This window comes from Aspergillus thermomutatus (assembly GCF_002237265.1).
Source record: "Aspergillus thermomutatus strain HMR AF 39 chromosome Unknown NODE_31, whole genome shotgun sequence".
Classification (NCBI taxonomy): domain Eukaryota; kingdom Fungi; phylum Ascomycota; class Eurotiomycetes; order Eurotiales; family Aspergillaceae; genus Aspergillus; species Aspergillus thermomutatus.
The window spans coordinates 112,964-129,661 of record NW_020798080.1 but is presented as its reverse complement, the minus strand read 5'-3'; the positions used below and the strand labels follow the sequence as shown (position 1 = coordinate 129,661).

The 16,698-nt window shown below is 51.0% G+C and overlaps 5 protein-coding genes across 5 annotated transcripts; 2 read left to right on the top strand and 3 right to left on the bottom strand.

The window, feature by feature from the left end:
• Window positions 1-218: 218 nt before the first annotated feature.
• CDV56_108843 (extracellular serine rich protein) lies at window positions 219-1,368 on the top strand (the record flags this gene model as incomplete). The annotated part of the gene is made up of 3 exons (XM_026762462.1): window positions 219-314; window positions 384-516; window positions 569-1,368. 3 exons carry the CDS (start codon window positions 219-221, stop codon window positions 1,366-1,368), a joined length of 1,029 nt encoding a protein of 342 aa, XP_026616992.1.
• Window positions 1,369-1,580: 212 nt separating this feature from the next.
• Window positions 1,581-3,250, bottom strand: PNS1 (choline transporter-like family protein; the record flags this gene model as incomplete). Its single annotated transcript, XM_026762431.1, has 2 exons — window positions 1,581-2,927; window positions 2,978-3,250. The coding sequence occupies 2 exons, from the start codon at window positions 3,248-3,250 to the stop codon at window positions 1,581-1,583; spliced, it is 1,620 nt and encodes a 539-aa protein (XP_026616991.1).
• Window positions 3,251-4,044: 794 nt separating this feature from the next.
• CDV56_108761 (putative GTPase activating protein (Gyp3)) lies at window positions 4,045-6,408 on the bottom strand (the record flags this gene model as incomplete). The annotated part of the gene is made up of 1 exon (XM_026762380.1): window positions 4,045-6,408. One exon carries the CDS (start codon window positions 6,406-6,408, stop codon window positions 4,045-4,047), a length of 2,364 nt encoding a protein of 787 aa, XP_026616990.1.
• A 3,798-nt stretch (window positions 6,409-10,206) lies between these two features.
• On the bottom strand, window positions 10,207-10,912 carry sec11 (signal peptidase complex catalytic subunit SEC11; the record flags this gene model as incomplete). The annotated part of the gene is made up of 3 exons (XM_026762274.1): window positions 10,207-10,447; window positions 10,513-10,731; window positions 10,794-10,912. 3 exons carry the CDS (start codon window positions 10,910-10,912, stop codon window positions 10,207-10,209), a joined length of 579 nt encoding a protein of 192 aa, XP_026616989.1.
• A 2,677-nt stretch (window positions 10,913-13,589) lies between these two features.
• On the top strand, window positions 13,590-16,455 carry CDV56_108521 (kinesin family protein; the record flags this gene model as incomplete). Its single annotated transcript, XM_026762140.1, has 6 exons — window positions 13,590-14,086; window positions 14,135-15,195; window positions 15,248-15,372; window positions 15,423-15,953; window positions 16,004-16,064; window positions 16,121-16,455. The coding sequence occupies 6 exons, from the start codon at window positions 13,590-13,592 to the stop codon at window positions 16,453-16,455; spliced, it is 2,610 nt and encodes an 869-aa protein (XP_026616988.1).
• Between the last annotated feature and the right edge of the window lie 243 nt (window positions 16,456-16,698).

Genomic DNA, 16,698 nt, shown 5'->3' with positions numbered 1-16,698 from the left:
ACTGCACTAGATATGTATCAGAGACACACCATGGGAATTGATAACCATGATAGAAAATTCTCCGTCGGAATAGAGTTCCAAGGGGTCCTGTTCTTGTCTACCATAGCCTTGTATAGTCAGAGGACAGATATAATAAGGCCCCTTCACCAGCTCCACCTTTGCTACACCACACTTCCAAGATCTCAATTCAATCACAGAACAAAATCGTCGGATCCAACATGGTTCATACCACACCCACCCTGCTGGCCCTAACCGGTCTAGCTGCCACAGCTACAGCCTTCAAGTACACATCGATGGACCACATGAAGTGCGCTGTAAGACTCTCTCACCTTCATTTCCAGTTTCCACAAATAAGCCAGCTTGCTAACATTCACCGCGTCAAGGCTGCTGTAACCCAGGACACCAATTACCCAACCTGCACCTCATCCTCCAAGCTCGACTGCTTCTGCGCGGAGCCATTCGATCCGAGCAGCGTAAGCGATGCAGCAAGGGAGGTTTGCGAGGGCGTTGAGATCCGTACGTCCATTTCCTTTGCTCTGGTGTACGGATGAGAACTGACGGGATGAAGCAACGGAGTATATACCCAGTTTCATCTGCAGGAACGACGATAGCGATAGCGATAGCGATGACGGAGATGTGTATGGCCCCGACCATACCCACCACCATGCCGTCGCCTACAACGACGACAACGACGGTGATAGCGACAGCGAGAGTGACAAAGAACCCGTCTCCCCTCCACACCGCATCAGCCACCCCATGATGCGCGTCTCGGCCCCTGAGACCGATTCCTCAGACGTGGCTAAACACAACCCCAACGCCCAGAACAAGAGGGCGTATGCGCCCCAAGTTCAACCCACCACCACAGGACCGTCCCCATCCGCCTCCGCCCCGGCCAACCACGCCCCCGTCTCCGACGCCTCATCCACCCCCGACTCCACAAACGACTCAGAGAAGAACGCGGAGAACGAGAATGAGAGCACCCGCTCCGCCACCAGGGTCATCACGGAGGTCCGCACGCGCACATCCTGCGACTGCTCGTCTTCAACGGTAGCAGCTGCAACGGGCCGGGTGCAGAGTCCATCGGCGCACCTTCACCAGAGCGCGATGCCCGTTTCATCTTCGTCGGCGTCGAGTGCGCTGCATGGGCCTGCGTCTGGGTATGTGTCGGTGCCTGCGTCGGTGCCTACTGGCGTTGATGCGCAGCGGAGCGGGTATCCCAGTGGTCGGAAGACGATGTCTTCCTCTTTTGGGGTGCCTTCGGCTTCGCCCTCGGCGATGACGTTTGATGGGGGTGCGTCAGTGGGGGTGCTTGTGCCGAGTTCGGTGGTTGTGGTTGGGTTGACTGCTTTGATGGCGTTCTTCATGTGAGTTTGATCTCGGGGTAGAGGGGGAATCTTGTGGTTTTGATGATGGCGTGTGTTTTTTTTTTTTTTTTTTTTTTTTCTCCGATGCTGGAAGGTTGGATGATGATGATTATCAATGACATTTGATTAGATAGTCACGTAGGTAGACGACACGTTATGAATTAAGTACACGAATGCGATCGTCACACTTCTCCAGGACTCACTAGGCAAACTCGTTCATGGGTGAATCGCCTGCTGCACGCGAGGGTATACCTGTACCAGCCGATAGTACAAATCCGGATGATCGCGGATCATCACCTGCGGATCCCATGCCATGGCCACGAAGATCGTTTCGATCCCACTGCTGATGGGAGTCATGAAGATCTGACAGATCTGCAAGCCGATGACGAAGGCGAAGGCCATGATGACAGCCGTGAAGTTTCCACCGTCGTTGTAGCTCGGATGGGTGAATTGCAAATACAGATACGCCAGCAAGGCGCAGACGTATGAAACGAAGACCGAGCCCATGGTGATCACAGGCCCGATCAGACAATCGTTGACGAGCGCGTCGACGCCTCGGTCTCTCATCATGGTCCACGTTTCCTTTGCCGCGGGGATATATGCCTTCCCGTACAGGGCGATATGACAGAAAGCGTAGCGGTTGAACAGTGTGACCAGCCAGTCGAGGATGGAGATGAAGCATCCGAGAATCCAGAACATGATACTCCCCACCAGACTCCCCCCCGCAGCTTCGTTCCGCTGTGCGACAGAGCACGCCTGCCGCAGCATGTTGATGAACGCGATGATCAAACTTCCGAAACTGATACTGCCAAACGAGTACGTGGTTGCGCGCTTGAATGCGCCCCGCGTTGACCCCTTTGGCATGCCATTCGGCGACTGGCTCCAGAAGTACCAGGACCCGTAGACACCCGCAATGGTTGTATGGACAGTGTTCTTCAACCACTCGCTGAACCAATACATGGCGAACGTGACGTACACGACCAACCCGATGACTCGGGCCCTGCTACACCCGCCGTCGCGGCAGGAGGGGTTGGTGCCGGAGCTGCTCGGCTCGTATGCCACATATATCGAGACCAGGGTGACCGAAAACCACGCGGCGAATGCCACAGCCACGAGACCACCAATCGTGCTCACGATAAACATATGGCCGTACTTCCGTGACACGTCAATGGAAGTCTGGAGCATGAACGCGGTGAAAGGGATACGCGGGATCCAGCTGATGAAGCAGATGATCGCAAAGACGCCAAAGAGTAGGAACACGATTCCTCCGCCATACTGTTTTCGCGCGATATAGTAGATGCCAGTCGCCAGCGCAAACACGATATTGAGGATCCCAGTAACCCAGATAAACAGTTTCGAGAAGTAGCGCGCCCCGAGAAAGTACGCGTACGAAAGAGCAAGAGCCACACAAAGCACGAAAATGAACAGAACAAGAGTATTCGTATTGAGAGAAAAGTCGTTGGACGAGTCATAGATGCCGTCACCGTTGAAGCCTTTGTACTTGGCGTATCGATGGATGGTCACGCCAGAGACCGCGACATACCCCAGGAAGACGGCGATAAACTAGACGCCAGTCAATCAATGCCTCATCAAGTGAATTTGCAGTCACTTACGAGTAGACCCGCCCAGATATCGTTGTACTTGGGTCGTTCGATCTTGAACGCATCGTCAAAACCATAGACGGCCTGATTGTACGTTGGTGGTGGTTCTGCTGGCGGCTCTGCTGGTAGCTTGGGCTCAGGACCCCGCTGATAGTTTGAATCGTACCCGTTATTGTTCACATTATTGTTGTAGAGATAGGGCTGTTGCTGCTGATTTTGAATCCCCGGTTGGGGATCGCCATAAGACTGGCTGGGATTGTAGTAACTCGCAGCTTGCCCACTCATGCTGGCATACCTTCGAAGGAGGAGCGAGTAGTGGCTGAGGTGAAAGACACAGGAAATAAGGAAAAGGTCAATTCATGTCACACACAGTCACATGTAGCCAAGCCAAGCATGGAGACAGCAAGGGGGAACCAAGAATCCATGATGGGTTGACTCTCCGCATGCGGTCATCTTTGTGGTGATAAACTGGGTCCGATTGAGTTGTTCAAGAAGGATAGAGTTCGATCCATCCGATCGATTTGTGCTCCTGGATTTCCTATGCAGGTATTTCCCGGTTTGAGGGAACTGGGTTGGATTTCTGATGGATTCTTCTCTTTTATGCGCGTCATTGTTATGATGCTGATAGGGACGATCAGAACAAGCCAAGAAGCTCCAAGCGGGAATTTCCAGGATTTTCAGCCCTACAATTGAGGCCCACCATTCGATCAGCCTATCAGTACCCCTAAAATAAATGATTAGATGGTCTGGTGCAGTGGTTTTATTTCTGCCTGGTTCATGAACAAGTATGGTAGATAAAAGTATGTACAAGTAAACCGTCCCAGTAGACGAAGATGTGTATGTACAGAAGTCGCTCGCTAGCATTTCAAGTGTACCTAGCGAGCATCAACCAAAATGGTCGAGAGCACGAGAGGCTGACTTCGAAAGGTGATCCTGATAGAGAGAGCTGGCTGTGTCCCAAGATCTCACACAACCAAGAGATTACATGATAAACATTAATAGGGTAGAGCTCGAAACCTTAGTCGAACTCGTGGATTTGCCGAGGTTGGCCTTGCAGTCTGTCAACCGCACTGCTTCAATCATCTAAAGGCATGTTGCCTCATATGACGCCATGAATCGGCGACTTTGCGTTCAAACCCAGGAACAGGGGTCCGCGACCTTGTGGTCGGCCACTCATCCGTGGCAGCCTGGAGCTGACCCTTACTCATGGCCAGCGAACGCCTCAACTTCTCCTGTCGGACAGCCGCGCGTCGGGAGGCTCTCAACTCCTCTATGCGACCTTGTCCGACACGGTGTCGTCGTACAAAACAATCCTCCAGCAATGCGTTGGCGTCGAGCAGTTTCTTCGGCACGGTCTGCACTACCTGGAAGACTTCCATGGGATCGGATACGGCAAGAATATCCTTCTCGCAGGCCTTGAATATAGCTAGGGACACACGGAAGAACGTCTTGGAACCCTCAAAAAAGAACACATCCCAAACACGCAACGTCGTCTCCAGAGGCAAGCTGCCAATGAACAACGACATAAGCCAGTTGGTCAGGCCCAGGGTGATATCCGGAAGCCGAGAATCCACCGTCAGGGCCGGAGTCTTCGACCGGCCAGTGTTACCAGCGATCTTGTTGTAAATATGGGGTAAAGATTCCTTCAGCAAGACCATGAGGATCCAGAGGTCGATGTTGGCACCTTCGAGGCTAATCTCATGGGTACCCGGCAGATAGACGGACGTCACAACGTGCAGCATCCAGAACGCTTTTTCTTCCGGAAGAAAAAGCAGGAGCATACCGGTGATAAAGTTGAGCGATTGCGTGTAGCCCACTTTGGGATTGTGGAGAGAAAATGCATAGAGAACGCGACGGAGTGACTGGATCATCTGAGTCTCCACGGTGACCGAGCTGTACTTCGGGTTGCTGCTACCAGAGCTAGTACCTGAGTTCATAGCTTCGTCGACAAATTCGGGTTTGAAGTGAAGGTTATCAGGAAATGTCCGATGCAGGTCGCGCTCGATGTGCTCCTTGTCATCGTTGTTGGGAGAATCCATGGCTTCCTTGACGAGCCGGTCATAGAGTCCCGGGTTCCGGTTGAGGAGATCAAACCCCCCAGCATACCAGAACCAGGCGGCCCCGCGAAACTCAGATGGAATCCCTTTGCGGACGAACCGCTTCACCTTGGACGTTCTGGCAGGGAACACCGTGGGTTCGGACGTCGGCAGCCCGTTCTCCTTGAGCAATTCTGCCCATTTCAGTCTCCGGTTCGCCACAAACTCTGAATATGGACCATTCCAAGCTTCGTACTGTTCAAGGGTCACATAGTGCGTCTTCTTGCGGAATCCATAGCGATCCCGATGGTTTGTTCCCAGCAGAAGGGGAGGAGGTACAACGCCGGAAAGCAGTACTTTTGTCTCCGAACGATTGACGACCGGGGCTTCCTGGGTCTCTTTCTCATTCGAGAGCTCAACTGCGGGTTCTTCGTCATTGGTTTCTTTCAAAAGCTGCTCATCTTGGAGGTTCCGGTCCGCGGAAGTCAAGCCGGGAAGAGATGGGACCGGCGGCAGGTCATCCGAAGGAAGGAGGTCAGGAGAGTGCTCGTCGGAGCTATGTCCATCATCGTACGTCAATTCCGTCGGTGGGCGTGGGCTGATTGGCCTCATTTTGCTGTCGTCATTAAAGTTCGGTGAGGCTGGCTCTTCCGTCACATCGCTGAACCCATCCAAGTACATGGAAATCGCGTCTTCGACGCTCATCCCGCCGTCCTTTTCGTCCGGACCATCCGGAGTGTCCGGCGACAGGTCAGTTATGGAGCTGCTCTTCGTCAAGACACTGCTGCGTTCAGTTCCACTGGCTTGCTCAATGCTTGATCGCGACGTCATTGCCGAATTGACGCTGGAACGGAGCGCTTCGTCTCCATAGACGTCAGAAGATCCATTGGGCGTATACCGAGGCAACGCAAGTCCTCGGGACGGAGAGTCATTTGGATAGCGTTCGTGAGGCTGCTGTCCCCTCGGGCGCTTGCTATGCATCCTCGACGTCGACATGGAGATTCGCAGTCCGGGTCGGCCAGGAGGAGGACCCCTTCGGTAAGACGGACGCTGAAAGTCATCTGATGGCAGAGGGAGATTCGGGGAGGGCGAACGAGGGAAGGTGGGAGTGCGGTACGTTGGTCTTCTCAGGGCGTATTCCACGGTCCCTCCAACTTGAGGAGAGGCCGGACGGTGAAAGGGGTCATCAGGACGAGGATACGCAGGTGATTTTCGGGGAGGATGCGGAACCGGAGGTAAGAGAGGGGAGAGAGACCGAGGTGCGCCGCCGGCAGTAGAAGGTCGAGGATCGGGAGGATGGATTCTTAGGGGATCGAGGCGTAGATGAGGCGGAACTCTGCGACTCCTGGCGGTCTCACGTTCGCCTTGCCGAGAGGACCACTGAAACTCTCCATTTTCTGTGACCATGGCCACGAGAGAGAACCCAGTTCCCGTTGGACATTTGTCGATAACTGCGGTAATGGATGACGAATGGAGGTGCAATACCACGGTCGGAGAGTTACACGAATATGAGGATCGTTGGAGAGGAGGCCAAACGAGAGTCGTAACAGAAGATAACGAGTGTTTTGAAGAGGCAGCGCAAGGATAACAGATAGATAGATGGTGGGTGGTATTCCGTTGAGAGGTCGTAAAGCCCGAGCTACCGTTAATGGCGGGACGGGACAAGCAAATGAGTGTCAAAATATTGGAAGAAGAGACAAGAGGAACGAAGAGGCCCCAGCACCCACGCCAGATGATATCAGTCCATCGGACAAGAAAAAGCCACAGGATCCTACCAGAGGTTCAATTGGAGACTCAATCTCCAGGAGAGAACAGGATGAAGAAAAGAGCCCAGACTGGGGAGAGAGAATGGGTCGAGAAGAAAGAGGAAAAAAGGACGAAAGAGGCGAGTTGAGATGAAAGAAACGAGATCCGGTGCTTTTCTTAGTGACACTTAGTCTAAGGTACCACTCATAGTACGTACTTTGTAAGGCGGGTAGTCGACCAGTAGTAGCACTAGGTACTAGTAGTAGTGTTATGTTATGATTGCTGAGAATGAGATGATGCAGAAAAGGGGAAAAATGAGGCCAAACTGCCTTGTTTGGGTCTAGCGCTGTATCAATTCAATTGTTTTCCTCTTACTCCGCCAAACGCTGGAAGTATTTGGAGGAAAAAGAAAGGAAGCCTGTTTTTGGGGTCGTTTAGATTTGAGTCTTCGTTTCCGAGTAATGAACTGGAAGTCTTCTGGGCTGTTTCGAATTAACAAGAAATGACGATCGGATGATATCAACAAGTGGTATTCGGTCGGGCAGAGACTCCGTCCTTGTCTTGGTACTAGGAAGAGCAGTCTAAGGATACAGAGCACTTTATCTACTTTCCATTTAATCTAGTATCCATCATCCAGAGAAGATAGATAGACACACGTATGCTATCTAGGTCTGCAGGGGTTCTCTCTGTTATATCGATAAACCCATTCATATTCGATAATTTACCCCTCACCCCTGTCGTTCAGCAGTATGACAGATCCTGCATTCAGTAGTAGCTCATATGCAGGTGACAATGACAGACATCCACCTCTTGCGCTACAGGAACAGGACACTATAGCTGCAGATGCAAAGTATCCATGGGTTCGACCTTCGTTCCCTTCGTTCCGTTCCGTCTGAACTCTGGAGCAATAATAATGGATTGGAGGAGTCACATCCATGGATGCCATAGAGAGCTTCAAAAGTACCTGCCCTATCGTCATCCCATCCACATCCTATCTACATTCTACATCTTTACCAAGTACTCTAACTAACTGAGTTCCGACATGTACCAAGCCCAGACCGTGGGTAAACGGATGTGATGAACTGCGCGTTACGCCCGTTAATTATCTAGCCTCCTCCGGTATCTTGTTTTATTTGATTAAACCCGCGGGCCGTGGCAAAACCTAGTCTAGTCTAGTCTAGACCCTGGATTCGTTTTCTCGCGTTTCATCTTCCGCTAGAATGGGCGTTCTCCACCAAAGGGATTTTTCCAATGTTCTACTGCTACAGTAAAGTCCGAGGGAAGGAGTCATTATTATTATTGATCATCTCACATCGAATATAGATATAGTACATACTCCGTGGAAATTGATCCGCTCGCCTTGAATGACCAATTCCAGGCTTTCCAGCGCCGAAATGTGACGTATCCCTACGTCGGGCTACGGCTGCTCCCGTTGACCAGCTCCAGTTGATCCTCTCCTGTAGGCTGTAGCACACTATCAATTCATCATTAGAGAGGTACAGAGTATTGACCAGAGGGGTTGAAACTGGAGACCAAGCTAGAGGCACAAGCCCTTCTATGCCCCCTTGAAACCACTTGTTCTCTGTGTAGAGCAATCGAAACAATGGCAATACTCACTCATGCAACCGCCAACTGAGTCATGCATTCAAGTCAGCAATGACAACAGCTGGAGGCAATGTACCATCTGCTTGTCGGCGATAATACGTTGGTTAGGAATTGGTCCTGACTTTGGGCGTTACGCTACGCAGACACTAAGGTACATGCGTAGAAATTAGGCGCTTCTTTCTGCCTGGTCATCTTTGACTGCCTTCTGCATTCTGCATTCTCTAATGCTGGAGTATCTAAAAAATATGAATTGCACTCTTCACACGCTTGTGCGAATCATAAGAGCGCCGGCATTCGACGCAGGGATATTGTAAGTCCGCTCGGGTGGTCTCCCAGACCGAGAAAGATGGTAGAGAGGTGAGAAGCGAAAGGTGACAAGGGTCCCTCGAGCCCGACCGTACAATTCCAGTAAGAAGACAACCGCAGTCGAGATACCAGGGTTCGAGGCACGCAGACGACAGGACACCGAGTCTCTCAGATTTCACCTTCCAAGACATGCAATAGGACGCTGAGGTTCTTCCACGTCCCTGATTCTCGCGCAACGGCTGCGTACCAGCCATCGCTTCGTCGGATCACGCCTTTATTCCGACGCATACTTCCTCGTCCACTCCCGGGCAATCTCCTCGTACCGCTTGGGGTCGTTCTTGTACTGCTCCGCGATCCGCCCTTCAACCGCATCGTCCGGCATGGGCTCTTTGAGCAACTGCCGCGCGAACTCCAGCACAGCCGAGATCCGCGAGCTGGGTTTCCATTCGTCGGGCCGCAGCATGCCTAGACACATACTCCCCTTGTCGTCATTGGTGACATTCGGATGGTAGATCTTCGTCGCGAACGACACTGTCGGCGGTTTGAAGGGATACTCGGTGGGAAGGACGAGCTTGACTTGGAATTTTCCTTTCTGTGGTTTTGTCGACGACGATTAGCGCTGCATCTTGACAATGCGCGATATTCATAGCTGGGATTGGGTGAGAGATTAGGACGCGTAGCAGCTTACATGGTACGGTGAGCCTTCTGGTCCCTCCATGTAGACTTTCCATTCATACAGGTTCGACTCATCCACCAGCTCTACGGTGATGCCGGCGGGAGGAGACTCCGTAAGCTCGGCAAGCTCCTGCAGCGCGTTAGTCCCGTCAGCAGGCCAGTAGAACCATGCGAAAATTCGGGGGTGACCTAATCAACAGTGACCTACCTTAGCTATCCGCTTCTGGCTACCCATGTTCGCGACTCTTCACCGAGACTGGGGCACGCTGGAGTGGATGAAGCCGGCGGAATGTTCTCGGGTATAATGGAGACACGGTAGAAGACTAAAGCTGGCGTGAGGATCCCGTCCCTATTTGTAGATAGCAAAGATGAGTACCCAGGCAGAAGCTGCTCGTGATATGTGTAAGAGCTCCTGAGCTCCGACTAAGCTCGCAAGGCGGGGCCGTGACGGGTAAGCGGGGTGGAGCACAGCATCTGCGTTCATCACGTCAGTTCCGGATAGTAGGCGGTGGATCGTTTGTAACTTCGCCAGTATATTTCTTCTAATTATCCTTTATTTGAGGAGCCATGCCTGAGCGAATCGCTTGACAAGGCGAAAACCTACAGCAATTTACGTTGCGGGCTACGGATGCATTCCGAAGTAGATGATCTAGTCTCATATCGCTTGCTTCCAATCCCGGGTTGCCAACCCCTGCCCACTCATCACAGAAATCCCGGCACTAAAGCCGTTACAATGGCAGCAGCTTGTAGTCGCTAGTCCCATACTTTCAGATGGGAGATATCAACGCAGGAGTCCAGCTGGAGCCGTAGTTCAGCCGAGAACCACCTTGGTAATGTAGATGCCAATTGATTGAATAGACCTCTCAACATAAACTATTGTTCCCGTTGCAGTATGACCATCAAACCCATAATACCAAGCAAGACCGTCTTGAGCCACGGATGCTCACTGAGCATAATAGTCACATATCCCACCATGGGCATATATCCCCGCACGCTGCCAACAATATCCTCCTCGCGGTGTAGAAAGTCCTGGTTTTTCGCATACAGCTCGGTATCATCGGCAATGTTGTTGTCTCCCTTGGTGAGAAGCATGTTGGGAGGAACGGAGGAGGTCCTATGACAGATTCGCCGTCGTCAGTACTTGCTCGCTGCAGATCGGAGTGGATCACCAAAACGCACCCCGTAATCTCCTTGACCTTCTTCGCTTTGCCTTCGATTTCAGGGAATGTTCTAACGACGCGATGCACGATCGGGATATCCTTGCCCCGGACGTTGTAGACCACGATTTCACCTAGTTCTGCCCGCGGGCTGCGATTCCACAAGAATAACAGGTCGCCTCTCTGGAAGGCTGGCTCCATGGACCCGGAGAGCACGACGACAATGGGTGACGAGCTCGCTCTGTAGATGTTTGAACTGAAGGTTAGTCTATTGAAAGCTGTCCTTCCGAGACTGGTACTGACGTGAACACGGAGAGGCCTTTCCACATCATAAACGCTGTGGACAGAACCAGCGCGAAATTGAGGACTTGCGCCAGAGATTGACGCGTGCTAGACAGATTTGACGATAAAAACGACAACATAGTGACGGTTGTCTATGACCTGAGGGAAGGATGAGCGGCGAAGGAGGCTTCGGAGATGCTGCGGTCAAAACTAGGTAGCTCAGTGTTAAATGCCGCGGGATGTCAGTGAGAAATTAAAATGATCGTGAAAGCTCAGAGACTATCGTCAAGCACAATAGGTTACTGACATCGATCGTTGACAGTTGCTCAACTGGTATTGCAAAGGGAAAAGCGAACAACCCGTAAATGATTGTCTGAGCTAAAGGCCATGTGGTTCGAAGCTACTACCTTGGCTTTGCGGGAGATCGAACAACTACTTGTTATCGATAAACAGGCCTACAGCCACTTCTCAGGTTGGTTAAAACCTCACCATCAATCGATTTTCCATCAGCGTCAGTTGAAACAAATGGGTCGGTATCTTCTGTTCTAGCTAAATTAAAAATTGTGTTTCGATACTTCCAACTTGCGAGTTGTAGGATGCTTGGAACAAACTGTGAAAGAATGCGACCTATATATTCTAGCGAAAAATAGTCTATATAAACAGGTGACCTGACACATGAGAGAATACATAGAACGAAAGTGCAACACATTACACAAAAAGATATTACAAAAAGAGAGACGAGGAAGATTGTGTGAAACAGGTAAAGAGAAGAGAGAGCGAAAGGCTCAAACTTGAGCAGGGGACGATGGCTTGCTAGTGCCTGCTTTCTGGTTCGCATCGAGAACTTCCCAGTATCTCTCCTTCCTTCCTTTGTTTGTGATGAGGCCGACCAAGTCAAAAGGATCAAGGAGGGTCAGTAGGAAGGGTCGACCGTCTTCGAAACCCGGGCCTTCAATCTCTGTGACACCATCCTTTGCAAGGTAGATCTTGTTCGAGCGTGGGAGCCATCGCATGGGATGGAAGACATTGAGTAATGTGGTGTTCGTGAACATGACGGCTGCCTCGAAAACCCAGAAGAACCATTCGTCTTTCAGAATGGGACTCAAATCTGAGACGTTATGAATGTTGAGACTCGCAGCTGTGAAGTACTCGACTGTTCTGTATATAGTTCGCACCGTGATAAGTGTACAGCTGCAATATAGAACATACAAGGCACGTTTGACCTTGCTGTTTAAGACACCTGCACGGCGACAATTGAGGTAGAATTTGCTTGCAAGGGCGACAAATCCCACCATCAAGGCAATCTGCAAAATCAGTGCAGCCTTAAGTAGCGCTTTGCCAGTATTCTGCTTGCTGATAGTATTGTCTGTATTGGCCACCAGAACAGCCCCATTCGCTGTAATCGACTCAATCACAACACCCATGGCAACAAAGGTTGTGAATACTCGGCCAGGATGAATTGGCGAATGGTAGGGGATATAGTAAAGAATGCGACCCAGAGTGAAGAAGTTGGCTCCTTCGTAGACAGGGCTATAACATGAGTCAGGCGTCGCGAGCGAGAACAATGTAAGTCGAAAAGATAGCTTACGGTCCGGCCAGCAAGAGAACATTACTCGCAATGAATATGCCTAGATTGTCCCATTGACCATAAGCGCCAATGACCCGCATAATGAACCCTGCTGTAAAGAGTATAGCGGACCATGGCAACAAGCCTGTCACCTTCCACGACTTGTATTTGCTGTGGCCCAGGAATCAGTGCTTGTCACGTCATCTTGGAGGCAGCTATGTCATACAAACATTGATAGATGTGTGTGAGACCGGACGCAGTAAAAAGCAATGCGAAGGCAATAGGAGCACCCCTATTTGGTGCATAGTACCAGTAGCTTCCTTCTTCTACATGATGTTAGAGATTGTGGTGGCCATACTGAGGAGTGGCCGAACTGGACTTACGGTATGGTGATCTCGCTTCGAGCATGATGGTGCTTGTCTATGGAGAGGCACTCGCTTCTGACAAGAAATGCTAGAAGGGGAGAAGTAAGAGAAATTTGATGACTTGACTCGCAGCCTTTGGATTGTCACGAAGTTGACTGCGTCTAAAATATGGAAGATATGGACCATAGAACCCTTATATATGCAAAGCCCTCATGATCTCGCATTCATTGTCGCAACCCACGGCACTTTGGCGAAAACGAGTTGCCTAAATAGGTGTAGCAGCTTGTCCGGTAAAGGCAAATAAACTGCAGCATTTACATGCAACTGACATTTCTGGTTCGGCTGGAGCAAGGCGCAGCCATGCCCAATATCTGATTTGTGGCTTATAGCCTTTCGTTTATGAAGCATACTCTGCATGCCAGGAGTACTAGTCACTACCTGCCAAGTATGATGACCTTAATGTAGAATACGAAGTCGGTCAAGTTGGGATGATAGTATCCATTTGCTCAGGCTGGTACTTGATCCAACGAAGCTCGATGCTGATTCGAAGTTAGGCGAGTACGAGCCAAGCTGAGGCATGTGAGTAAAGCCAAGCCTCGAACCAACGGTAGGTAGCCTTGGCTGATGGATCAAAGGCATCGCGAGGTTTGGGAGCATGCAGTAGGCAGCCCGACAGACTTTCATGCTCTTAATTGGACGGACGAATTGATGGATGGTGGAAAACGTTGGAAGGTACGGAGTGCTGGGACAGGACAGAAACAGATGGATGCCATCTTCAGGCAGCCTGAAGAAGATGGCATCTGCGGGTGACTTCCTTTTTAGGACATGTTGTCTGGACAACCATGAACTAACCCGATCAGGAAAGAACTGTGTCGTGCCTTCTAAATGTGGAAACCATCCAGAGCTGTTATCAAGTCGTCACTTTTGCTTTTGTTCTCGACCTCATCTCACTTAACGGCGTCCTACCAGCACCTACAGGGTATCGCCATCATGAGTTCGACGACAAAGCCTTCACAAGCCTCCCTTTTCCAGGTCTATCTGCGACTTCGCCCTCCCATTTCGCAGCACCAGGATGCTCATGCTGAACGTTGTCTGGTGATTGAGGCTCCGGAGGAGAAGACCAACAATGCTGAGAGCGACGGAGCGCCCCCGGCTTTCATTCCAACACACATTATACTACAGCCACCAAATGATGCCAGGAAGCGTGCGGTCGAGAAATTCGGTTTCACCAAAGTTTTCGAGGAGTCAGCTTCCCAACTGACTGTCTTTGAGGATACTGGGCTGGAATCGTTGGTCAGAGGTGTACTGCTCGAAGGCAGAGATGGGCTAGTTGCCACACTAGGCGTTACAGGGAGTGGAAAGGTGCGGACGATAAAAGACCGGTATGTGATTGTGTGAAAGAAAGATGCTAATGGCTTTGGTGGACAGAGTCACACAATTCTCGGCTCAAAGACACAGAGAGGTCTTACCCAAATGAGCCTCGACGTTATTTTCCGGTCCCTGGATTCAACAATTAAACCACCCGACAACTCCATTAGCCCAGTCCTCCTGTCCTCAGTAGCCGCGTCAGATGCCTCGGAAGCTCAGTTGTTCACAGCGCAGACATTCCTCGAAGCGGTATATGGCGATTGGGGTGGCGATCGTGGAAGAAACTCTCGAGCACAAACCCCCATGAGCTCCTCTAGGGCCCAAACACCCATGACGGTACGGAACCCCATTCCTTGGAGCCCATTGCGAGGAACTCCAGCATTGCGTCCATCGACTCCCAGACGCGTACCCAAATCCTCTAGCGGTCCCTCAACCCCTCATTCCCCCCTCAAAGGAGTCCCCCCTAGTCCGCGCCGCACTTGCCGTGCTGGTCCAACGGATCTCTTCAAGGAGAGAATCGGCCGGATCATCCTCGGTTTCCCCAAATCACCTTCATTCACCTCCACAGATAGGGCCCAATTCGATTATGCTAAACAATCTTCTCATATTCAGGAACCGACTCCTGCCCTAATCTTCCCTCGGCGCCATATGCCTCAAAGGCCCAGCGTTTTGCCTCGTTTGCCGGATGTTAGCCACTTGACCGTCGAACTAAATCACAATTCCGAATACATCGTCCTAGTTTCGATGTACGAGGTGTACAACGACCGTATTTTTGATTTACTTTCGCCCGCTATCGTACCCGGTCAAGGAAGTGCAATGTCGCGCCAAGGAGCAAACGCCCAAAAAGACCGTCGGAGACCCCTTCTGTACAAGTCGACCGAAGGATCGCCTGACAGAAAGGTTGTTGCCGGACTTCGCAAGATTGCCTGTAGCACGTACGAAGAGGCTTTGGCAGTCCTCGAAGTCGGCCTGACCGAGCGCAGAGTTACAGGGACTAGTGCTAACAGTGTTAGTTCCCGGAGCCACGGATTCTTCTGCCTTGAAGTTAAGAGGAGGATGAGAAATAAGAGGACAGGAGAAGAGACATGGATTGGAAACACGCTCACCGTCGCAGATCTGGCTGGTAAGTCACTGAGCAACAGCTTGTCACTTCATTTGTAACAAGGAGAGTGTAGGTTCCGAGCGGGCGAGAGCTGCAAAGACCGCGGGATCTACCCTGGCGGAAGCCGGTAAAATTAATGAAAGTCTCATGTATCTGGGCCAATGTTTACAGATGCAAAGTGAAATCCAAGAAGGGAAGGTAGGACTCGTGATGCCGATAATGTCTCTTTCCTCGCTGACTTGGGATAGACTGCTCTGGTACCTTTCAGGCAGTGCAAGCTGACGGAGTTGCTGTTTTCGAACTCCTTTCCCTCCTCAAATCAGATGCCTGGTTTCAACCGCCACCCGCAGAAAGCGATTATGATCGTCACTGCAGATCCATTGGGTGATTATAATGCGACATCGCAGATCCTACGTTATTCCGCCTTGGCTCGCGAAGTAACCGTTCCCCGAGTGCCATCTGTTACCGAGTCTATTCTGTCGAGCACCCTGGGCTCCTGCAAAGGAGCTGCCAGTGGACGCAACTCGCCCAATTTAGCCTCAAGTGAAGAGCTTGAAAAGGCAGCTGCCGAGATTGCACGACTAGCCACTGAAAATGAGACCTTGGCCGTGCGACTCGCAGAAGAGGAGATCATGAGAGCCGACCTGGAGATGAGACTCAAATCAAGTGAGGAGAAGTGCCTGTTCATCGAACAGGAGGTGCGAGAGGAATGCTGGGCCGAGATGGACGAGCGAATGGAAGAGGAGAGGAAGAGGTGGCAGACTGCGTTTGACGAACAGGTGAGGATTCAATTACTGGGTTGGCATTTGATTGTCGCTGATACACTCAGGTTGGTCGCAATGACGAGCATCTTGATAAGAAGATTGAATTGCTGTCTCGAGGATTCCAAAGTAAGATCATCGCCCACGATCACTTGTCTGAAACTCAGCTAACATCTATTGCTCAGTTTACGAGGACCCCGGCTCAGCTACCGATCAGCGAGTAGAAGAATTGGAACTGGAGAATGATCAGCTGCGAAGCAGGATTGCTGCCCTGGAACGTGAACTCATGGGCCGCTCACCCACCAAGAAGCCGAAATCTAAGAACGTATTGGAGTCTTCACATAGTTCCAATCACCTTGGTCGTGAAAGTGACATCGAGAGCGCACTTCGTCGTATGGACCAGCTGAAATTAGCTGACAGCATGTTCTCTCCTGCCGCTTCCGGAAGCTCATCCCCCGGCAAGAAGCACAGAAAGATGGCAACCAGAAAGTGGGATCTTGCCCCCGAGGAAGATATCTAGTTTCAACCAGGTTTCGAACTTCTGGTCTCTGTTCAGATTTGTCTTTTGTGCGGAATACCTTGGGTTTATTGGTAGGGAAGGAGTTCTGGGCGTTGATTGATCGCTGGAATAGTTGAGATACCTCCATCATCAGTTATTGATGTTCGCCTAATGTACATGGCTTCATAAATAATCCCTCACGCCACTTCCCAATGACTCGTTCAAAGCCTCCAAACACCCTTCATATCATACAATAAGAACAAA